This window comes from Dromiciops gliroides, chromosome 5 (genome assembly GCF_019393635.1).
Source record: "Dromiciops gliroides isolate mDroGli1 chromosome 5, mDroGli1.pri, whole genome shotgun sequence".
Lineage (NCBI taxonomy): Eukaryota > Metazoa > Chordata > Mammalia > Microbiotheria > Microbiotheriidae > Dromiciops > Dromiciops gliroides.
In genome coordinates this window covers 218,494,695-218,519,008 of record NC_057865.1, presented here as the reverse complement: position 1 = coordinate 218,519,008, position 24,314 = coordinate 218,494,695, and the positions used below count along the sequence as shown (strand labels likewise).

The following is a 24,314-nucleotide window of genomic DNA, read 5'->3' as shown; positions in this document are numbered from 1 at the left end:
ATTGCTCCTCATTGCCACTGGTCCTCAGCAACATCTCCAGCTTTGATGTGCACTCTGTTTAACTTTATTTACCCAATCAAGCATCTACTTGATTATTGATTATTGATATTAGCCCCTAAGATATCCTTACTTCTTTCTCAAGGAATTCAGTACCCAGCTCATGGTTTTCTTTTCCACCCCAAATCCTGCTAGGGGAATATATGTTGATATCCCCTTAAGCATCCAATCCTCCCAGCTCCTTAATTCCCATAAGCTACTTTTCCACTCCATCTCAGCTAGGTACAGGATGGTCACCTCTTTGATCTTGCTATCTAAATTAATAGCAAGCACGGCATTGCTTTGAATCAATGCTATGGCATCTAATTTTTATTAAATATAATTCTTTATGCTAGGAACAAAAATATAGTTTTCAAAAAATAGAGATATATGAAATTTACAATATTATAAAAGTATGTATAAATATTATACATAAAGGGGCAGCTAGGTGGCCCAGTGGATAGAGCACCAGCCCTGGATTCAGGAGGACCTGAGTTCAAATCCGGCCTCAGACACTTGACGTTTACTAGCTGTGTGACCCTGGGCAAGTCACTTAACCCCCATTGCCTCACTAAAAAAAATATATTATACATAAGACCAACTTGAAGATCACTACTAGTCTCTGAGCTAGTCTTTCAGAACCTTTAACATAAAACTTTGAATGTACTCTAAGCAGTCAAGGAAAGGGATGCTGAACTTTGGTTGCAGGAATACCAAAAGGTCTGAAGCTACCTGCTGAATTCTAGACACACAGGATATCATATGGAATCTGGTATAGGCCTCTATCTTCACAGACACACACACACAGACACACACACACCCCTCTCACCCTTCTAAGTTATGGTCATTTTGTTTTCCTGATCCTTAATCACTTCCTTCCTTAGAGGACCAAATCCAGTATTTGATCACTCTCACTGCAAGGCAAACTTTTCACATCTAACCTAAAAGTAGTTTTCTCCTGTGTTGGAAGTTTATACATTGCACAGCTCACTTGAGGATGCCAGCCCTGTCTTGCTCTCCTGTTTAGTTCTGAATTTGACGCTGGTTTGAATGGACACTCCAGACTGCTGACATCATCATCATCACCAGATTTAATAAAGAGTATGTTAAAAAAAAATTAAAAAAAAAAGAGTATGTGCCAAATGCCTTAACCCAAAGCCTGAATCACAGTCACCCTTGCTCTCTCCCAGCAGAGTAAGGCTTACATTTCATAGGAGTCTGCTAAACTGATTCTCCAATTTCACGCCCACATCACACAACGCACATGCTACTTTGAAACTTACTCCTATGCCTTCAAACAAGTATCTTCTTAGAACAGTTACCATTTTCTTTTCTGGCATCTTCTCTTTAGAAGAAAGTTACTAAATCTAACCTGGCCTACTTGGCCACCAACATTCAACTTGATTCTTTCCCTGCTACCTACTTTCAATGTGGGAAATTCCTATTTTCCGAAGCTGCCCTATTCCTCTTCATTGTCAACTCCTCGACTTCTCCCATTTGCCTGGGAATTAAAAGTTTAGCTATAGACATAGAGAATTCATGAAAACCCAACAAAAATGGAACTGCAAAGAATATCAAGAGTGTTTTTCTTTTAAACTAACTGCTTTATTTACCTGGGATCCTGGGATTAAGCAATACTTAATTTATTTCTCAAGAGCAACCATACAAAACAACAACCACCTTCTACATCAGTAGTTATATTTTGTAAAAAAAAAGGGGGGGGGAGAATTGAGGGAAACCAAAGTCCCAACTTATTCCAAACTACATCACCTTAATAATGGAACTGCCTTTAGTAAAAATTCTACCCTATATACCAAAACATCCATATTAGTTGAATTGCCCTATACACATGCATCATGCTAATTAGAGGAGCTATGTCTCCATGCCATGTTAAAGGGAATTAAGGTGTTAGAACAAAGTATGCTGACATGCTATTTGGAAGAATTTAATACCAACTGAGGGAGGAGTGAGGAAAGTCAGGAAGCAAGAGGTAGGAGGAACCAGGGCTAATTAGGTGCCAAGAATTTAAAATAATAAAAAAAAGAAATTAAACAGCTTGGAATTGAAAAACCAGACAGAAACAGCTTCCACAAAGCTGTGTCTCAACAAACATGCCTAATCTCATACGTGTACATACAACTCCTTTTGCAGCCTAATGTGTTTTCATCTTCACCTTTTGCTTTCCTTTCCTTCCTCCTGCCCAACTTCCCACTTTTTCCTCCTCTGGGGTCTTCTCTTTTTTAAACCCTTTTGAAAACCCTGCTAAATGATGATCGCCCTATTCTTGTCCCCTTTTCTGTCTTGCCTTCCCATATGATAATCAATATCCTTGGATAATCTTATCTCATTCTTGTGGAGAAGACTTAAGAATTAGCAGAAATCAGTGAAGCAATTAAAAAAAATAAGATTTAGATAACAGAAGTTTTAAATTCCAAGCTGTTTTCCTAGGAGGACCAAAAAAATTCGTTCAGGAAGAAGAGGCAATGAGAGTTTTCAATTGGCTCATACTCTGTCATTGTTGTGACAAACCCAATCTCATTCCATCAGAGCATCATCCGCTGGGCCAGAGGCATTCAGTCAAAGCAGGTGAGGGAACTAAAAGTGACAGGCACAAAAATGGGAAAAAACAAGTGAAAAGCTGGAGGGGAGTGGAGAGAGAGAAGGAAGGGGGGAGAGAGAGAAAAGAGAGAGGGAGAAGAAAGACAGGACAGAGGAAGACAGAAAAGATAGGAGAGAGGAAAGAGGAGGGGAAGGAAGAGAGACTGGGGAGGGGAGAGGATGGTATATATGTAGAGAGAAAAGAGAGAGAAGAGAAGGGAGAGAGAAAGGAGGGGGGAAGAGAGAAAAGGAGAGGAACAGAGAGAGGAGAGAAGAGGGAAGGGGGAGAAAGAGAAAATGAAAACAGAATTAAAGTTTGGGGTAGGATGGTAGAGGAGAAGAGGATAGAAAGATATAGGGAGATAATGTTGAAGAGGAAGGGAGAGGAGATGAAAAACAGAAGGAAATAATGGGAAGAGGTGGATGGAAAGGGTAAATTAGATAGAGATGAAGACAGAGAAAGGAGAAAAGGAAAATAGAGAAATGTATTGCGACAGAAGGATGCAGACAGAGAGACACCAAGGGCAGGCAGAAGGCCCAGAGAACAAGGGGGAGAAAGGGAGAAACTGCCATGCCTAGCCTCCATCTACCCATTTACTTCCTTACACTGTTATCAGTAGCTGCCTTATCTATTTTCACCTCAGGCAGAAGACGCCCCGTTGCCATGGTGGGCCCAGGCCCCCCGATGAGGGACACCACTCCGTTGCAGTCGACCGTGCTGTTCCGTTTCACACTGCGCCGCAAACTGGGGAAGATGCGAGAAGAGCGGCTGCCCTGGCTGTAGCCGCTGTAGCCGCTGTAGCTGCTGCGCCGCTCGTGGGCCCGAATAGGGATGAAGAGCGAGTCTCTGCGGCCCTCGCTTTCCTCCACGGTGCTGTGCTCATCGTCTGCAAACTCATTCTCGGAACCAGGGTCTCGGAACCTGCCAGGCGTCTTAAAACTGAAGATGCTGCTCTTGCTGTTGTGGCGAGAAAGGAATGGAGAACCTGGAATGCTGAGCAGCGACTGTGGGAACCAAAGAGAGAAAGAGGGTGAGGGAAGGGGTGCAGGGCCCTCCTGGGCCAAAGCACAAGGCAGGGGTAGCAGACATCTCCACCCCCTACCCCCTGCCATGATCAACACTAATGTTTCCAGATTCCACTTCTGCTCAGTGGGTTCAAGCTCTTTCCCCCCTACCCCATGCATACTGCCAATGTGACCTGGGACAAGTTAATTAGCTTCCCTGGTCTTCAGTTTCCTTATGTATGAAATGAGGATATTGGAAAAGATGGCCCCCAAGGCTCCTTCCTGCTCTGAATCTATCATCCTCAACAGTAAATTCCCATCACTGTTTCCATTTGTCTCTTATAAGTACTTGTGCTTGCCCCTGACCCCTATAATGAACTTATGTTTGATTTGGGAAGTAAATGATCCGATGTTGCCATTTTGTTCCCTTTATGTGTTCTCTATGTCACTCCAAGTCAGTATGTAGCTGTCTTAGGTCATAAAGCCAGGGAAGATAGGGACTGTGTCTATGCAGTTGTCTTTGTGTATTAGTGACTCTCTCCAGAGTATTACATACAATCAGATGCTTAATAAATATTTTGTGTCATAATAAAAGAATGACAAAGAAGCCACTGAGCAATCTGGAGCTCCGTGGAAAAGAATCCCCTTTATCAGTCTTGCTTCTTCTAACCCAACTTTCTGGCCCTACTCCCACAATATTACCAGTTCCCAGACCCTTCCAACAATGCCCACAGTTTGCATTCTTTCTCAGTATATTTTTACCCAATACTCTTGATACCTACTCTAATCCCTTTTTCTCTAGAATGTTTTCTAGACTCTGCCTCTAGTTTGTCATTACTTTATAGCCCGAGGTCTGTCTTCCTTCCTTCCTTCCTTCCTTCCTTCCTTCCTTCCTTCCTTCCTTCCTTCCTTCCTTCCTTCCTTCCTTCCTTCCTTCCTTCCTTCCTTCCTTCCTTCCTTCCTTCCTTTCTTTCTTTTCCTGTGGGGCAATGAGGGTTAAATGACTTGACCAGGGTCACAAAGCTAGTAAATGTCAAGTGTCTGAGGCTGGATTTGAACTCAGGTCCTCCTGAATCCAGGGCCAGTGCTTTATCCAATGCATCACCTAGCTGCCCCAAGCCCTAGGTCTTTCTATGCTGCTTATGGTGACCCAAAATAAGTCAACGACTGCGATCAGTTGGAGTCACAACAAGGAAAAAATAAAATACTAGACAGCTTTTTGTAAAAGTAATTGTTCACCATAACAGTGACCATATATTGTTACCTTCCAATAATACATGCAGATAACATATAATGCAGATTATCCCAAACCCTTAAGACTATTCTACACTCACAAACTGTGTTGGGACCACTGCCCCATTTCTCATGGCAAGTTTCTTTTCTCTGGAGATTATGGCTATGGGGGGGTAGTGGTTATCCATGATTTTCCATTATACTAATATTCCTTTTCACTGAGGCATATAATTAAAAACTAACTGACTCTTTCCCATGCCATATACTATATAGGATGGACAACGCTAAGGATGAATTATTGTGCCATAACTAATGTAACAGACTATTCTTGGTCCTAGAGAAACTGACGAGGAAGCTAGTGACCTGTTTCACCTGGTATGATACTAATTCTTATCAGGACTTGGAAATCTGGATGTTAAGATATAAAATGAGCTACAAGGAAGCCACGCTGAAGAAGACTGATTGCTTATTCTACCCTGGGGAACTGACACAGTAAAAAATAGTGCCTCCCCCCAGGCTCATCCCAAGGTGAGGAGAGCACAATACCCACAATAAAAATAGCAGCTTGGAAAAATAGCTTGGAAAAATGCAGTATTTTCCAATTTTCCCCTAAAGAAGTCATGATAGTTTTGGTCATGAGCTACATAGGAGTATGGGTCAAACCCAAAATGGATTAAGCAATCAAGTCTGGAAGGCTTTACTTTTTATTTTAGACTAGTAAATGCCTCATCTTAGAAGAGCTCAGAGTAGAGTAATTTGACAGCCATTTGAAATATGTTGCTTGGGATTTTAAGAAGCATAAGTATTAGAACTGAGTTATTATTAAAACAGAAGAAACAACCATTTGCCCTTGTTGCCTCTCCAGGACAGTCCAAAGAAACTATAAGAAAACATAAGCCCCAGGACAGAGGGAAAAATCCCTACTGGGCTCCCAATGTAAGTTACTGAAGGCAGTTATGGGCTCTAAGAATCAATAATTTTTGATGGGAGAAAAATCAAGAACAAGCGAATGTTTCTATGCAGTCAAAAGACCAGTTGTAGTACTTGTGACGTAGGGGGCAATTGGGGCACGCCTCTGCTAAGACATATACATTAATCACAAGTGTTTTGGCAGCAAAAAGCCAGCAGCTCTTCTGTAATTTCACAGCACCAACGTTCTCATTAAATGACTCCAAACATGGCTCTCTTAATTTGTCCTTCATTCTCAAAGAGGACCATGACATTAGGGTGATGTCATGATTTGGAGGGCTGTGCAAGGTCACCAGTCTCTCCTCCAGAGCCATCTGGGTCAGGTGGTGAGATACACATTAGGATGTTTTAAGGCAATTGGGGTTAAGTGACTTGCCCAGGGTCACACAACTAGTAAGTGTCTGAGGTGAGATGCAAACTCAGGTCCTCGCAACTTCAGGGCTGATACTCCATCTCTCTCTAGTCCTGCCCCTCTCTTAATTATAACAATGTTTTGATGACATTGTACCTCAATGAGGGAATGAACAAAAAATAGAATAATAAGGTAAAAGTAGGTTAGATATGACTCTCAACCACAAAAGGGCCCAGAATGGGGTGAGGTCAGAATCCTAACATTCGATCAATGATAGAATGCACCCTGACAATGAGCCATCTCTGAGAAGAAGGAAAGCGCCTGGACAGAATGCCAAATGTGGGGAGTCTCTGCTGTGCCTGAATCTCTAAAACTTTTCAGCATTTCTTTATGGTAGGAAAAGAATGTCATGGGCCAGAGAAAGCCATTAGACTTAAGAGAGATATGTGTGCTCCTAGAAACACTAAGCAATTATCCTGAGGCGATACTAAGAAGAACAATTATCTGGTATAATGGAAAAAGCAGAAGGCAGCAAGCGGGCTGGAAGTTTCTGTCCTAATCTACCTTTCAATTTTCTGATCGACCCAAAGGGGGTCAAGACTGGGCCAAAAAAGCTACTAAAAGAACAGCACATTCCCAGGAAGTGCTGAGAGAAGGGAGAATTCTATCAGCTTAGGGTACTCTCAGTGTAGAAACTCCCTCCAGAGAGGCCCAGTGGTTATCTGTCTGTAATTTGTCATCTCCATATTGGAGAGTAAGAGTCTTCTCCGTAGTCAGATGGCTAGCACTAGCAGAACCTGAATGCCAGGACTCCAAGACCAATCCCATGAGAGCAGCGGTGTCAAACTCAAATGCAAACTAGGACCATGAAACATACATATGGATCCCGGAAGCCCCACATTGGCTTAGAAAACTACATATTAACATCATTCATCTTCTACTGTATTTCTATTTATTGTGTTAAATACTCCCCAATAACAGGGTTTTTTTTTTTGGTGAGGCAATTGGGGTTAAGTGACTTGCCCAGGGTCACACAGCTAGTAAGTGTTAAGTGTCTGAGGCTGGATTTGAACTCAGGTCCTCCTGAATCCAGGGCCAGTGTTCTATCCATTGCGCCACCTAGCTGCCCCCCCCAATAACATTTTAATATGGTTTGGGCAGTGAGTGTTTGACACGGCTACACCAATTGGAGTTATCCTAAGGTGGGAAGTGATTTCTCAGGAGCTGGTGTATTCCCCAACCCCCCTCCATGGAGGTCTTCAAACAAAGGCTACATGACCATGGATAGAGAGGATTATTGTGCAGCTATGGATTGGGCCAGAGGGCTTTTAAAGTATTTTCCAACTCAGATCCTCTGGGTGATTTGGGAGTAAATCATCACTGGCTAATGGGTTGAAGGAACTGGGCATGGAGAAGAGAAGAGGTAAGTAGGTATCTTGAAGTATTTGAAGGGCTTAATGTAAGTTAAAGGGCTACTATGTGGAAGAGGGATCAGGTGTGTTCTGTATGGCCCTAGGGGTAGAACCAAGAGGAGCAGGTGGCAGTTACAAAGATGCACTTGCAGGTCTGATGTTAGGAAAAGCTTAGTAACACTTAGGGCTACCCACAAGTGGAGTGGGTGGTGCCCTGGTAGGCTTCCTCTCCTTACAGGTCTTTAAGCAGTGGCGAGATGACCGCTTGTTCAGTAGGTTTACAGTAGGGACTGTTTTTATATATGAGTTAGAATAGATGGTTGCTCACGACCCTTCCAGCTCTTACGTTATGTGATCAGAATAACAGTTCGTGCCTGTAATTATCCAAATATGTCACATTCAAATAAACTTGGTACATGACTTAAAAAACTTGTTTCTATTCTCTATTTATAGTCATATAGTCTCTCTCTGTGGTCCTAACAAGAGTCAGTTGACATTAATTCTGACCCACAGAAGACAGGAAGAAAAATTCTTCCCTAGTAAATTTGGGGCAAATCGAATCCTGTAGACCCTGCACCTTTATAACTGCTGCCTGCTCCTTTACTCTCCCTCTTTCCTAGCACATAGTGGCTAAATCGGATCTAGATACAGAAGGAAGGAGGAAATAAACAAAGAGGAGTCATATAAAACTTACAGCCTCCATCAACACTGAATATTTCTGAGAGCCAGTTTGTGATGCTTGTCCTCTTCATGGGGCTAGTTCCTTAGCGAGGATGCATTAACAACAGTGACTGACAAGTCTCGTTTCACAGTTCGACACTGCGCTGAATGCTTTCTTGATGTGGCTGTTGTAGTCCCTGTTGCCCAGTGTGGAGGCTCAGTATGCCAGGAGTTTCTTTACTTGTACCTGGTATATCTGGCCAGCCTCTATAGATATGGTCCTCACTTTAAGTAACTCTCCAGCCCAACACAAAGGATTCTGGCCCCACCAAAGCAAAGGTCTAGGTCATCTGGTCCATCCTAACCCACTGTGGCAATCCTTAACATGAACAAGTATTTAACATGGAGTTCTCTATGTAAATTCTCTTTCAACCTGGTTCTGTGTCAATTTCTCTCTAATATCAGAGTACTTCAGCTTCTTACTACAAGCCACAGAAAGGGGGCAGTTTCAGGGATGAGGCTGGAGGACATGAAGGCAAAGGGAAAGAATGGTAGGATTTAGCAGTTTGGGAGCTGACCGGGGACCTGTAAATCATGACAAGCCATTCATGACCCATGCAAAGAAGTACTCTACCTGGTTCATGATAGAAAATTTCCTCCCTATCCTGTTGTCTGGTAGGCGAAAGGCCTTCCTCCTCATGCCATCTTCTGACTCTGATTTAAACACCTTTTCACTGTCCCCTTTCTCTTCTCCTTCAGAGAGCTCCTTCTGCTTCCTCTTCTTCCTCCTGTTACGTCTCTCTTTGGCACTTTTTGAACTGAGTTTGGAAACTTCAGATGAGCTTCGAGACCCCCTCCCGCCACCTTCTTCTTCTATGGCATCTTCTGAGACAGTTCCAGCTGAAGTGGCCATTGCGGCAGCCTGTGGGAGTAATCACAGGAACCAAATCAAATCAGGAGTAAGCAAGCAGTGGTGATCGAAGAGAGGATCTTTGATTTTAGAGAGACTGCCTTACCAAAGATCTTAAGCAAAAGAGGAAGAGATGGAAAAGGAGAGGAAACAAGCCTTTTTGACATGGGGACTAGAGTTGGGCCTCGCAGTTAAAATTCTTCAGGTCACTTTGCATCTTGGGCAAATGTTTCTAAGGGTATTTGAACAGGACTTTGAAAGATAATGATTCTGGGCTCTATTCAAATATATGTATCCTCAGTAAATCGCTCAACTGCCTTCTAAGCAGAACAGGTGACCAGCCAAGAAGTTCTGAAAATGAGCATTAAGAAACTACTTCATGATTTCCAGAGGGAAGGCAGAGAATGAATGTCCTGGGTTATGCTCATCCTCAAAGAGGTGGGGTTGTGGAGATGCTAAATCAATCGCTTTGGATATTTGTTTTTATTTTTAATCTCCAGCCATTAATAGGTCCTAATAAGAAGCAATATGGTTATTAATAAAAGTGAAGTAAGTGGACCAGCCATTTGGGGTTCAGTTATCTCCATCACTCTGCTGACCTAAGAAGACAGAGCATTTGGGTCTGAATGCACTAAATTGGGAAGACAGAGCTCCAACTTCCATGATGCACTGCTGTCATGAAGCTCATAACCAACCTGGGCTTCCTCCTGTTGCTTTTTCAATTGTTCCAGCATTGCCTTGAACTCGGCCTCCTTTTGCTCCGCCTCCTCCAAAGTTGCCTGATTCTGCTCTTCATAGGCCATGGCCACGACAGCCAATATAAGATTGACCAAATAAAAGGAGCCCACAAAGATGACCAGGACAAAGAAGATCATGTATGTTTTTCCTGCTGCTCGTAAGGTCTGCAAAGACAAATACCATTTTTCTGAGTCATGTGTATCAAATGAAAGCACCAGGAAAATATTCCCAGGACCAGACAATTTCTAGAGAAATTCTTAATTTTTTTAAAAAAAGCACAGAAATAAGGGGCGGCTAGGTGGCGTAGTGGATAGAGCGCCGGCCCTGGAGTCAGGACAAGCTGAGTTCAAGTCCAGCCTCAGACACTTAACACTTACTAGCTATGTGACCCTGGGCAAGTCACTTAATCACAATTGCCTCATTAAAAAAATAATTAATGAATTTGGGGGCAGCTAGATGGCGCAGTGGATAGAGCACTGACCCTGGAGTCAGGAGTACCTGAGCTCAAATAAGCCTCAGACACTTAACACTTACTAGCTGTGTGACCCTGGGCAAGTCACTTAACCCCAATTGCCTCACTAAAAAACAAAAACAAACAAACAAACAAAAAAAGCACAGAAATAGATTTTACTTACCCAACTGACTCCTAATCAAGTGTAACATGCAAGATCCAAGACATTAACTCATTTGTTCACTGGTCATCATTTAAAAGTAAATGTTTCCTCAATTCAAATGCTACAAAAACATCATCAGAACCAAGAAATTTCCAGAGAAATTCTTAACTTAAAGCAAAATAAAACAAAAGCTACCCAGAAATCAATTTCACTTTCCTAGACTGGTATAAGGAAGAGTGATAGTTTTGGGAGCAGAAGACATGGGTTCAGTTTCTGGAACTGCTGCTTATTACCTCTGTGACATCAGGAAAGTCATTAAACATTTCTTAGCCTTAGATTCCTCTTCTATAAAATGAGAAGACTGGACTTAAATGCCCCTTGTAACCTTCAACCTGTAATTCCATGATCTACTGCCTTCCCACTAAACACTGGATCTGCTTTGTATTTTTAGGCTCTACCCAGGTATTTACACCTTGCCTCTCCTGCTGGAGTATAAGCTCCTTGAAGGCAAAGGGCTGTTATTGGCTTTGTATTCCTGGCATGTAGTAAGTGCTTAATAAATGCCTGCTTGCTTACTGATTCTTTTCTGTGACCAAGTCAAGGTTTAGGGTAGTGGTTAATTAAAAGGCTCTGATGGTCTGTGTTTCAAATAAACAGCGGAGAAGAGTGGGAGGAAAAAAAAAGATGGAGAAAGGGAATGGGAACAAAGTAATTCCCTATCAAAGCTCCTGTCCTCGCTAATGGGGAAATATGAATGAAAAAACCCTGAGTAATTATTAATATAAAGAGGATGAGAGAGGGAGAACTGGTCTCAGACTAAAGAAGGCCTGAGTTCAAGTCCCACCTTTGACATATCCACACTCACTTCATTGACTTAGACAAGTCATCAGGGCCCCAATCAACTGTCTATGACTCTACTGCTGACCTTGGCCCTCTGAGAGGAAGCTCCTCCTTACAGTGATAAAATCATAGGTTTGGTTAATTTAAAAAAAAGAAAAAAAACAGAGGAACTTTAGGAGTGTTTTCTTAAGTTTGGATTAATAACAGAAATAATGAGACAGTGTATTTCCTTCTAATAAGAGAATTGAAGACAACCTAACAATTACAAAGTTATTGTGATGAAAAGGAATAATGTATTCATCCCAACTAAGGAAGAAGGATGCCTGCATTATACAGATCAGTATCTGTCTATGTGCTGTGTCCTCTGATAGAATGTTCAAGCCTTGAAAGGAGGGACTGACTGGTCTGCCTTGTCATTTTGCCTAGGCTAGCAATGTGCACATAGTAGGTGCTTAATAAATGGTGTATAGGAGTACCTGAGTTCAAATCCGGCTTCAGACACTTAACACTTACTAGCTGTGTGACCCTGGGCAAGTCACTTAACCCCAATTGCCTCATTAAAAAAAATGGTGTATAGAATTATAATTATTGGCAACAAGATGAATGGTTTTGATTATAGGAAGGAAACAAGCATTTATTAAGTACTTACTATGTGTCAGGTATTGTGTTAAGTGCTCTTATAAATATTATCTCATTTGATTCTCACAAATGGTAGGTGCTATCATTATCCCAATTTTGCAGTCGGGGAAACTGAGGCAAACAATGGTAAGTGATTTGCCCAGGGTCACAAAGCTAATAAGTGTGTGAGGTTAGATTTGAACTCAATTCTTCCTAACTCCAGGCCCAGTGTTCTATCCACTGTGCAACCCAGCTTCCTCTAAAAGGATTTTTTTAAGTAAGAAGGAATAACTCTAAAATGAAAAGAAATGAAACATACTGGAGAGAAACCATTAGCAGCAAATAGACTTCATAAAGGCAGGTACCCCAAATCGATAAAGAGCAGATAGGCATCCATAATATGGCCTTCTACTCTAGGTATCTCTTGCTCTTCTGATGAGTGACTTCCTTACACTCTAATAAGGTAAGAAAATGCAGAAAGGGGAGTTGGAAAGAGGGGGAAGGATACTCATCCATTAGGGCCAAAGATGCTGGTGAGTAGGAGTAGACTAGCGAGTGAGTCCAGCAGGGAAGGAAGTGTGACTAGTTAACTTCCTCATCCATAAAGTGATCCCTGGTTTTGCCCCAGATCACCACTGCGGACACTCTTAGCTCTAACTCTGTGATTCCAAGATCCTCTGTTCCATTTTGACTGACCCATTTCATCACCCTTCTACCATGCAGCAGGTCATGAGAGAGGCAAACAAGGAACAACCCAGGTAGTTCTCCCCCTTTCCTCATGCCCTGGTATTGTGTTCTTTCTTATATACATGACTACTTATTGTGTTCTCACTTTATTGCCAACAAATATTAAGTGCCTTCCCACACGAAGTAGGACACTGCTCAATCACAGGGAATCACTCTAGTTATTCCCACTCAGGAAGCCTAACGCAGTTTGCTTGGGTCCTCAATGCACTGAAGATCTGACCTGCCATCTTCAATTGCAGATGTGACCCCTCTCTTCCTGAGGACTGTGCTTCTTTTTCTCTTGCCACGGCAGCTGGGCAGCTTGAAGCCACACTGAATCATAGCGTTGTGGCCCTGGATCATATGACTGCAGCTTTCTTGGTTTACAGAGAGATCATTTCAGTGATAAGCTTTCATGGCCCAGTGGAATACAAATTTATCTTTCTTCCAGCACCGCACTGAATATTTCCAAATAGAACCCAAAGTGCTGAATGTAACCAAAATGAAGGCCCTTTAGAGCACAAACTATGTATTATACTTTGTTATACTGTACTTATTATACTTTAAAAAATCTCCCTTAGTGCCTAGCATGGTGCCTTCGTAATACATAGGAGATGCTCAGTACTTTTTTTTTCAATAAATTAAATCATCACACTCTCGCAGAGAATGCTTCCACATCTCTACCCAACTTGCTGCCATAGAGAATCGCTCATCAAAGAAACTGATATTACTTACCAACTGATATAAGTTTTCCCAATAGTCCTGGGTCATAAGGCGAAACAATGCCAAAAAGGCCCAGCTGAAGGTATCAAAGCTTGTATAGCCATAATTTGGATTCCTTCCTGCTTTCATACATTGGTATCCTTCAGGACATTGCCTGAAAAGAGAACAAGAAAGGATGGGACTTTTTAACTTGGTCAATTCAATTCGGTCCATTATCATGTGCCATTTGTGATGACCTCAACTAAAGACCACTCAAAAACCAAACCATGGAGTATTGTGCTCAGTTCTGGGTGCCAGTTTGGGAAGGGCATAAGAATGGTAAGGGGCCTTCACCCCATGCCTTATGAAGGGAAATCAAAGGAACTGGAAATGTTTAGCTTGGAGAGGAGACCAGGGGAAGGTGATGCTTCAAATATCTGAAGGGCTGTTTAAAGGGTGCCTCCTGTTAACTCCAAAAGAGAGAAGTCGGAACGATGGATGGAAATTACCAATGTTAGGCTTCCTCCTCTTTGGAGGTCTTCAAGCAAAGGCTGGATGATTGCTTGTTGGGTATTCTGAAATTTTGTATATGGCCAGGCTAAAAAGCCAAAAGCATAAAACCTTAGAGGAGTAAAAAATACAGTAGTAGACATTCACTAGGTCAGTTCTCCCAGATCTCAGATCAATGAGAAGTTTGACCAGATTCAATCCTTGTTTATTATGCTAAGCTAGAGTCAAAACCAAGGGAAAACTAACAGATTCGTAATAACCTTTTATTCCTTTAACACTGACTGCAGCAGTGGGATGCTTGGGATGTTAATAGCTGCAGATCAGTCATTTACATTGCTCCTGGAATTGCTGACAGATCCCCTAATGCCTGCTGCAATGCAGGTATTAAGTGGGAGTCTCTTTTGCCGCTGGTCATCTTACAATGTCGATTTCCAGATCTTAGGTCAATTCTGAATAACATCTACAAATACTGGCTTCTCCCTCAGTTTTAAACCTTCAGTAAAATCAGATATTTATTCCATCGCTATGCTGTTAATTACAATAAGGAAGACAGAATCTGGTGACTACAAAAGAATGGCAGGAATCTAATGTTCTGGACTCTATTTCTGGTCTGAAACATTATCCTATTACTGATATTTATGAATATAAGGTTAAATTGGAAAAAGGCCAGAAAAGTAGAAAATAAGTAACCATAAAATCATGTTTCTATTACTGATGTCTAAAAGCTATGCCAATGGATCTGGGTGGGTGCCCTTCCAAGGATGCATATTGTAGCCCATCCATACATGGCCGTCCTTTGGGACTCTTGTCCTTATTTTGCCTCAGAGGGTCATTCTAATGTGCCAGGGGTTTTCCTAGCATTTTTTCAAGACTGGATATATTCCAGGGAATCATCCATCGTGTGTGCTGTCCCTCAGTCATCAGTTACCTCAGATTCTCAGTTTGTGACTGCTCCATCATTTTTTCTGGTTCTGCGTTTCTCTGACTGCCTTCTTGGCCTTTTTCTTACATAATTCCTTGTTGTTTATATTCTATAGCCCACAAATACCCATCATGAGCTTCTCCAACATCTTACGGGGGACCCTCAACTTTAAGTCTTCAGAGACTGCAGTATTCCATGGCCTACAGTTATCTAACTTTGTGGGAATGCTGTTGCTGCTAAAAAGATGGGTCTTTGTTTCAGTGAGAAGCCTGAGGTCATCTGTGCATTTCCCAAGGGGAATCTAGCCCACTTTCCTCTTCCTCTTCAATTCTGAGCCTAGCTCTTTGTCCATCTGAAGTATACCAAAGGATTAGCTCTCAGGGTTGTATATCATTATCTGGACAATAGGAATTCTTTACCCAGTTGGTTTGGTCTTTCCCATATGGAGAGTTAAGCACTCTGCTTTTGAATCATTGTGGATGCTATCTATTCATTCCTAGAATCATTGGGATAAGTGGGCCAGCTGGACCAGGACAGTTCAGAGTTGAATGATACTGACATTGTGCCCGGGGCCTTGAAGCTTTTTCTTCAGGAGCTTTCCTAGCACCTGGTACCCCCATAAGTGGGGCCTCCCCTCTTAAAAAGTCCTATCACTTCTTCTTTTTTTTTTTTTAGTGAGGCAATTGGGGTTAAGTGACTTGCCCAGGGTCACACAGCTAGTAAGTGCTAAGTGTCTGAGGCCGGATTTGAACTCAGGTACTCCTGACTCCAGGGCCGGTGCTCTATCCACTGCGCCATCTAGTTGCCCCTCCTGTCACTTCTTAAACCAAAGCCGCTGCTATTCTAGGCTCAGGAGCTCACAGGCTCAACACTAAAGCCCAGTTGGGATACATTTTGGTTCCTCCCAGGGCACCCACGCAGGGTGGCAGCACACGCAGCCAAGACCTATCTGATACCCTTCCTACCCTCTGCAAAACACACACACACACACACACACACACACTTTAGGTACTGTATTCAGGTCAATGCTGCTACAACCAGAGTAAGAAACCTTTTACCTGACTACCCATAACTTCTCTAGCTGCTACAGAATGCCTTAACCAATTTAGCCCTTCTCTTTCCCAACCCCTGAATCCCAGATACCACCCCTCAAAAATCTGCTAAGCTGACCCTCCTTCTAAAAGAGGAGGTAGGGACCACCATTTTTTAGTTGAGCAGGTTCTTTCTTTGAGGGAAAAGACCTGTTTCAGGTGGTATCTATTGGTTTTTCTATTTGGGAGATTTAGGGAAATTTGTGATCTTCTGGAGAGTTTCTTTGTTAGGTTATAGGGGACAGTGACTAACTATATCCTATAAACCATACTAAACAAATTACTTTGTCTTCATCTTTGTGATTCTGGATTGAAAGGCTGGGACAAGGCTGAGGAGGAAGAGGGGATGCCCTCCATCTTTTTTCTTAAGGGAAGGTTGTACTTTTTTTCTTCTTTTTTTGGTGAGGCAATTGAGGTTAAGCAACTTGCCCAGGGTCACACAGCCAGTAAGTGTCAAATGTCTGAGGCTGAATTTGAACTCAGGTACTCCTGATTCCAGGGCCCATGCTCTATCCACTGCGCCACCTAGCTGCCCCCTCCATCTTTTTTCTTACACAGGTCTGACCATGTTATTTTCCTGTTCACAAAGCTCAAAGATTATTATTATTATTATTATTATTATTATTATTATTATTTCTAGGACAAGATACATATTCACTTCTTAGGCATTTAAAGACCTTCCCAATCTGGCCCCAACCTACCTTTCTAAATTGCTATCATATTACTCCCCAACACAAACTCTACATTTCACTCCAAATTTCCCCTATATAGCATTCTGTTCTCCCAAATCCTATGCCCTTTCATGACTGAAATGAGATGAACTCCCTCCTCACCTCTGCCTCTTGGAATCTCTCTCTCTCCCTCCTCTTCCTTCCCCCGCCCCATCAGGTCACATGTGCTCACTTACCACCTTTATTCTGATGATTCCAAGAGATTATCTATCTATCCATCTATCCATCTATCTATCCATCTATCTATCTATCTATCTATCTATCTATCTATCTATCTATCTATCTATCTATCTATCTATCTATCTATCCATCTATCTCCAGCCTTGTTCTGTCTCCTGAGCTCCAGTCCCACATTACCAACTGTTTTTTTGACCTTTTTAACTGGACATCCTGTAGACATTGCAAACTCAACATATTTAAAACAGATGTTACCTTTTCCCTTCTCAATTTCTCTATTTTTTTGGGTCAATTTCTCTATTTCTGCTGAAGGAACCACCATCCTTACAGTCACCCATACACAACCTCAGAGTCATCTCAACTCCTCCCTCTCCTCCCTCACTGTACACATCCAATCATTTGCCAAGTCTTATATATTTTACCATCATATCATCTCTGTCATCTGTCTTGATCTATTCACACAACCACCCTAGTTCAAGCTGTCATCACCTCCTACCCAAAGTATTGCAATAGCCTCCTAATTCATCTCCTTGCCTCTAGTCTCTTCCCTCTCTATATCACTCTTCACATAGCTGCCAAAGCAATATTCCCAAAATATAAGCCTAATATAACTCTCCTTCTCAATAAACCTCAAAGGCTTCCCATTACCTCAACTGTCAAAAACTAACTCTTCTGCTTAGCATTGAAAGCTCTCCACAGCATAGCCCCAACTTATCCTTCTAGACATATTATACATTGCCTCCCCGCTTGTGCTCTCTGGTTCATCAATCTAGCCTGTCTCCTATTCATTACACATAGAATGACCTTCCATGTCCAGTCCCCATGTGTCTGCCCAGGCTGCAGCTGCCTGGAGTGTACCCCTCCTCATTTCTGTCTTTTAGAATTCTTGGTTCCCTTCAAAGCTCAGCTCAAGCGCCACATCTGGTATGAGATCTTACTTGATCCCCAAGTGCCCAGCCCCTTGAAATTATCTTGGTCTATTTTGCGTACACCTTAAATGTACTCATTTAAATGTGTATACACTGTCGTTCTTCATCAAATGGGAGCTCTCTGAGGGTAGGGACTATTTCAGTTTTGTCCCTGTTTTTCTAACATTTCACATATTGTCAGGCACACAGAAGGCAAATAAGTGCTTGTTGACTGATTGATTCCCACTGCTGTTAATGCTTTCCTCCATCGGCCCAGAGTATTTTGTATGTATTTCTACTAACTTACCTGTACAGATGTTGCTTCCTCCCCATCCCTCCAACTTCTGAGAACGTATTATCTTTTCTCTTTCTCCTTGAATTCCCAGAGTCTAGCAGAAGGACCTTGCCCACAGAAGGCACTTAATAAATGCTTGATGAATTGTACCAAAATAGGAATCTAATTTAGAAAGCTCTGAAGCCCAATACATTTGCCACAATGTTGTTCACAACCGGTCAGTCAGTCAGACAACAAGCATTTCTTAAATGCTAAGCTCTGGGGAGCATCCAGAGGAGCTCATCATCCATGGAGAATCCTTCTTAGATGTGGTCTCACTCCTGGACCTCCTCTCTGACCAGGGAGAATACCTTAGCTGAGCCTACATCTCCTCATTTTATGCCTTGCTAGATACTGATAAGTAGAGGGTCTCTGAACAAAGTTACTGCTGTTGTTAAAGCTCTCATTTCCTACTCTTGAAATATATTTTTCCACCATTCCTTCCCAACTCTACTTTTATGATGAACTCACAGAGCATCAAACTACACGTTGAATTAATCTGGAGGGTGGTATCACATTCTTTTTTGAATTTCTATATTTCCTTATCCTTAGTAACTGATATTAGTACATGAGCTGGAATTATTTTCAAGGTAATTTACTGACAAATAACCTAACAACTGCCAATGTTGCATGAAATAATGGGGTTTCTTTTTGAATGCACAATAAAACCAATTCTTTTTACTGTCTTATTTGCCCCTTTAGGAAAACCGAGGTGTTTTCTATTTTTCTGTTTCATGGATTTCGTTGTTGTTGTTGCTGAGTCACCAGTCACGTCCAACTCTTTGTGACCCTATTTGGGGTTTTCTTGGAAAAGTTAGTAGAGTGGTTTGCCATTTCCTTCTTCAGGCCATTTTATAGATGAGGAAACTATGGCCAAAAGGGTTAAGTAATTTGCCCAGGATCACACAGCTAGTAAGTGTCTGAGGCTAGATTTGAACTCAGGTCTTCCTGACTCCAGGCCTGGCACTCTATCCATTGAGCCACCAGGTGCCCCTTTCATGGGTTGCTGTGACCAATAAATTCATCACAAAATGGCTAACCTGCACATACAGAGATAGCTCCACAAGTAGAGGTGGCCTGTTGCTGGGACCATCCCCAAAGCTCTGTTGGCAGGAAAGAGCCCAATAGTGCTTCTAATACTCCCCTAGCACAGCCTTCAAGAGTCCAGAGATGCTTGTGTATAAGGATTCTTCTGCCTTATGGTAGGACTACAATCTACTACTGCAGGAGGACAAATACTAAATAGTATAAATTAGTACAGTGATACTAATATTTGTTTAGTTCTTTACAGTTTATAAGTCATCTGATTCCCTTCATTAGTTTTGTGATTTAGACAGGGCAAGTATCTTACAATTAGGAAATGAAGACATTGGGGTAAGTAAATGGTAGAACATAAAAACATAAAACAATGCAGTTGGGTCCAATGTTTTTGTTTTTTCCCCATTATGTCACACAAAAGAAAAAGCATATGAAAATACTGTCCATCAACCAAACCGGAAACAGATTTTAGGGGAGGAGAAAACAACCAAATGGGTTACTTACCCAGCATCAGAACTGTTCCCACAAAGTAAAGGATCCAGCATGCCAGGTATGGTGTAAAAATTTGCTAAAAATATTTGGAAAGACAGAGAATGAATTTGACACATTTAGATCAATAACCATCTTATCTTCAGCAAAAAATTATTTTGCCCCAAACATTTTCAGTACCTATAAGTTTAACCCTTTCATGATAACAATGAAATAATAATAATTCCCTTCTACTATGGATTTTATTGCATATGACATGCACTGATCAGGCTTTGTTTGAAGATTCTTGACATCATGAAGTACTTCTCAAACTAATTTGGCACAATAAACTTCTGATTCTGAAATATATTGGCATACTACATAATGACAGCCTATGGTACTTACAAATATGTAATATCCCCAGGATAAAGAGAGGCTGGCAAAATTTTTTTTTAACAGTAGAGAAGAACTTAAGCCAACTGCCACAGAGAGGTATTTCTGTAAATATATCTTGATCTATAATTTAACATAGTATCTTTTAGGATTGACATTTACTTATGGAACCCTTATTCATATTATGCATTATAGTAGGGTTTTATGGAACCTAGTTTGGAAATGTTGAAACACACACACACACACACACACACACACACACGTAGGTATGCACACACATACCTACGTGTGTATATCCTTATCACCAACACCCTACTCACATCAACATTCCAAATCTAGGGCACAGGTCACATAGACCAATTGTGTGAACCACAATCACATTTTCTGAATCAACTGTTTTCTATTCCTCAATCACTGTTTACCTACTAGTACCAGGCATCCCCTATGACTCTACTACCCAAAGAAGTATCTTGTTCTGGAAGAGGAGTCACTCTTTCCCTAAGGTTCCCTTCTGATATCCTTCCTATCGCTTTCTTATAGATATCCCACTCTAACTAGACTTCCAAATGAAGGGCTGAGATAGGAAAAAGGAAGGAAGGAAACAGGCATTTATTAAGCACCTACTGTGTACAAATCATCATGCTAAGCAAATTATAATTATTATTTCATTTGATTTTCACAGCAGCCCTGGGAGAATGAGGAAACTAGGGCAAACAGAGGTTAATTGACTTGTCCCAGGTCACACAAGAGCAAGTGTGCAATACTGGATTTAAACTCAGGTCTTCCTGACTCCTGGCCTAGTACTCTATCCACTCTGCTACCCAACTGCCTCTACCACTAACTTTTCTCTTTACAAATCTACTTTCCCAGTTTTCTTGAATACAACACATCAAACAGTCAACAGCATTGCCCTACTATCTACATGATGAAATGCCATTTTCAGTCTAAAGTCTAGAGGAAAGTAAGATTAATTAATTTTCTTAACTCAACATGGTTCTATACATAGGCTCTTTGTAAATGCATCTGTCTTAAGACACATTGGGCACACACCCTTTGATGGAGAGGCCAAGCCATGAAGCTCCTCTCTCTGGGAAAAGACACTCAAAGCATGGCTGTTCCTTAGGCACACTCCTTCCTCAGCTCTCTGGCCACTGTAGACGCCTCACTCATAAAATCAGCAACACCTAGAACATAATCCTGTGATCCTAAAAATAGTAGCTTACATTTAAATAGTGATTTAATAGTGATAAAAACACTTTACAAAAACCTTCCCAGCACGTCAGTGAGGTAGACAAACTACCATCCGTGATAGATAGTGGGGCAGAATGAGAGAGGGTGGCACTAATCATACTTAGAGCTTAAAGAAAAAAAGTCTCAGGGCAACTCTCATTCATCAAGAGAAAATGTAAGGCCTTTTTCTTTGAATATTTTAAAGGGTGAAAAACCAAAAGAGTGACTACTCTGGTAAAGTTTGAGTGCTGTTTGGCTCTTAAGAAGATGACTTGGATGGCCTTCCCAGGTCACCTCTGATGGTTGTGAATAGACTACTGAAGAGACATTCCCATAACTTACCAAGTCTATCCTCTGGTGCTCCCTTTTAAGAAAACAAAAAGTCCACAGAATATTTTATTGGTGCCTTTGGTCTTTGTATAAAAATCCAACCCCTTCAGGCGGAATCCTCTCTTTTCACAAAGAAAACAATTAAGTAAAACTACATTTGACTATATATACACACACATGATTGTATTCCAGTTGTCTCCTGCTTCTTTGCTGTGAAGAATCACATTTGTATCTGCTCTTTATTGATTTTAAAATTAATTACTTGGTATTTGACTTCCTCTTAGTTTTCAATCAATCAATTAATTAATTTTAAGATTATTTACATTGGTATAGACTGGTGCTCCCTTCTCTGAATATCATGTTTCAAGTTCAGTACAGATTTTCTGACCATGTAAGCCAGGAAAAGACTGTTTCTTTCCTACAAAGAGGGGAATACCTACTTTTGTTGTTGATATACTCTTCCCAGTCAAAGCCTTTGGTGCCATTTTCAAGGAAACTCTCATTGAAATTGATGGGCCACACAACACACTTGTTCCGCAGGTTGCCCATGAACAACTGTAGTCCAATCAAGGCAAAGACACTCAGGCAGAATACTGTTAAGATCATCACATCAGACAGCTTCTTGACTGACTGGATAAGGGCTCCCACGATGGTCTTCAGACCTGAGGAGAGAGAACCATCAGAATTAGACTGACTCTCTGGTCCTCCCAACCTCCCAGCCTCCCTTTTAGTCCTCTCTAGTACCTGGCCCATGCTTACCCTTTAACCAAGAGGAATAAATTCTGTATAGAAGCAATAGAGAGACAAGAGTATGCTTTATGGCTCCCCAGTACTAGCCTGCTAACTGTTCCTTGAACATGACACTCCCTTTTCCTGCCTATTAAACTATTAAACCCAGGAACATGAGAAGGATAGGATGCTTTCTTTTAAGCTCAACAGTATTTAGAGAAAAAAATTGTCACCACTGCTAACCCAGGGCCCCTTTCTAATTAGAAATACTTTTTTCTCTTTATATTCTAGGGAAACCCAAGATAGAATAAGAACTACAGGGAAGATAGGGAGCTAGTAATAAATGACAACTTTTCAAAAGTTTCCAAGTTAGATACCTTTTCCCAAGAATTCCCAAACTACCAAGATATCTGTTCAAGAATGATAATGATATTGATAATAATAACAACAATAATTATCATTTATGTACTGCTTGGAAGTCTTTAAAGTACCTTAAGTACTTTACAACTATTACCTCATTTTGTCCTCACACCAACACTCAGAAATGAGAACTATTATAATCTCTCTATTACAGTTGAGGAAATTGAGGCCAAATTTGAACTTAAGACTTCCTGACCCCAAGCCCCAAAGCCCCCATCACACTTGGCTGACTCCAATAATGATTCAATCCTTGCATTATGTCTGTTCTGAAAGGCAACTCCTTTATGGAAGAAGCCATTTCCTGTCTTGTTTTTGAATGCATGCCCTGACTTCACTGGCTGACCTTTTCTATCACCTGCAAATAAGAAATAATGCCAATAACCATTTTAATTGCAGACTTAGGATCAAACCATGGTTTGAATTTGAAACCACAGTTGAACTGCCCAAATAGGGTCAAAGGAGAGCAGCTTGAGTTCCAATACTATCATTATTTCTGCAGCCACACCTTAATATTGGGGGTATGTTTATTTTTTTATTTTATTTATTTTTTATTTTTGCAGGGCAATGAGAGTTAAGTGACTTGCTCAGGGTCACACAGCTAGTGTCAAGTGTTTGAGACCAGATTTGAACTCAGGTCCTCCTGAATCCAGGGCTGGTGCTTTATCCACTGCGCCACCTAGCTGTCCTGGGGACATGTTGAAAGGCAACATGGACTAAATTCTAGCATTAGAGCCTAGACACACTGCCCTTATTCCATGTCTAGAGGTTGGATGATTAGACTGAGAGTTAAGGGACCCCAGTTCCTAATCTCGGCTGGGCCATTATAGTGATATTTATCTTCTTGGTACTGTACCTAATAAGCCTCTCTGTTTTGGTTTTTGTTTTTTTTGGTGAAGCAATTGGGGTTAAGTGACTTGCCCAGGGTCAGACAGCTAGTAAGTGTTAAGTGTCTGAGGCCAAATTTGAACTCAGGTCCTCCTGACTCCAGGGCCGGTGCTCTATCCACTGCGCCACCCAGCTGCCCCTAAGCTTCTCTGTTTATAAGAATGTGGCAGAAATAAAGATGATGCATATGAAGCAATATAAGCTATTTTAATTTAAAGTTTTAGGCTGAACATGCTGCTATTATGGGTGGGATGGACACTACCCTCTCCATAAACTTCATGGCTCCCCAGTACTAGCCTGCTAGCTGTTCCTTGCACATGACACTCCCTTTTCCTGCTTCCATGCCTTTGTACTGGCTGGCCCCCATGCTTCTTTTAGGACTCAGCTTAAACGCAACCTTCTGTCAGAGGCCTTCCTCTTCTTCCCATGTCCTTGAGTTTTCCTCTGGAAGGTTATGGTCCCTTTACTCTGTATCTATCTTGCACATCAACTTATTTTATGTGGTTGTTCTCTCTCTGCCCCCTCCTCCCACCTTAGTACACAAGCTCCTGGAGGGGGTTGGGGCAATGTTTGTGCCTTTTGCCTTTTTCTATATCCTCAGTGCTTAGCATAGTGACTGGCACACTGTAAGCACTTAATAAATGCCTTTGGGTTGGTGGACTATGCCTATGCCTTTCTTTAAATTTTGCTAGCTGAAGTTTAAGAGAGGCTAATGGGTAGGTTGAAAATTTTAGT

General features: G+C 41.5%; 1 protein-coding gene across 5 annotated transcripts in view; it reads right to left on the bottom strand.

Annotated features, from left to right (window-relative positions):
- The window catches only part of SCN8A (sodium voltage-gated channel alpha subunit 8), a 199,973-nt gene that overhangs the window by 63,672 nt on the left and 111,987 nt on the right, over positions 1 to 24,314 (bottom strand). For 3 of the 5 annotated variants that reach the window (XM_043968390.1, XM_043968392.1, XM_043968394.1), the window contains 6 exons: positions 21,986 to 22,207; positions 19,629 to 19,692; positions 13,447 to 13,588; positions 9,871 to 10,077; positions 8,900 to 9,187; positions 3,241 to 3,639 (listed from right to left, as the gene is read on the bottom strand). In XM_043968390.1, the coding sequence (XP_043824325.1) occupies positions 3,241 to 3,639; positions 8,900 to 9,187; positions 9,871 to 10,077; positions 13,447 to 13,588; positions 19,629 to 19,692; positions 21,986 to 22,207 (1,322 nt within the window). The remainder of the gene's footprint in view (positions 1 to 3,240; positions 3,640 to 8,899; positions 9,188 to 9,870; positions 10,078 to 13,446; positions 13,589 to 19,628; positions 19,693 to 21,985; positions 22,208 to 24,314) is intronic. The other 2 variants (XM_043968391.1, XM_043968393.1) reach the window with 1 other exon arrangement.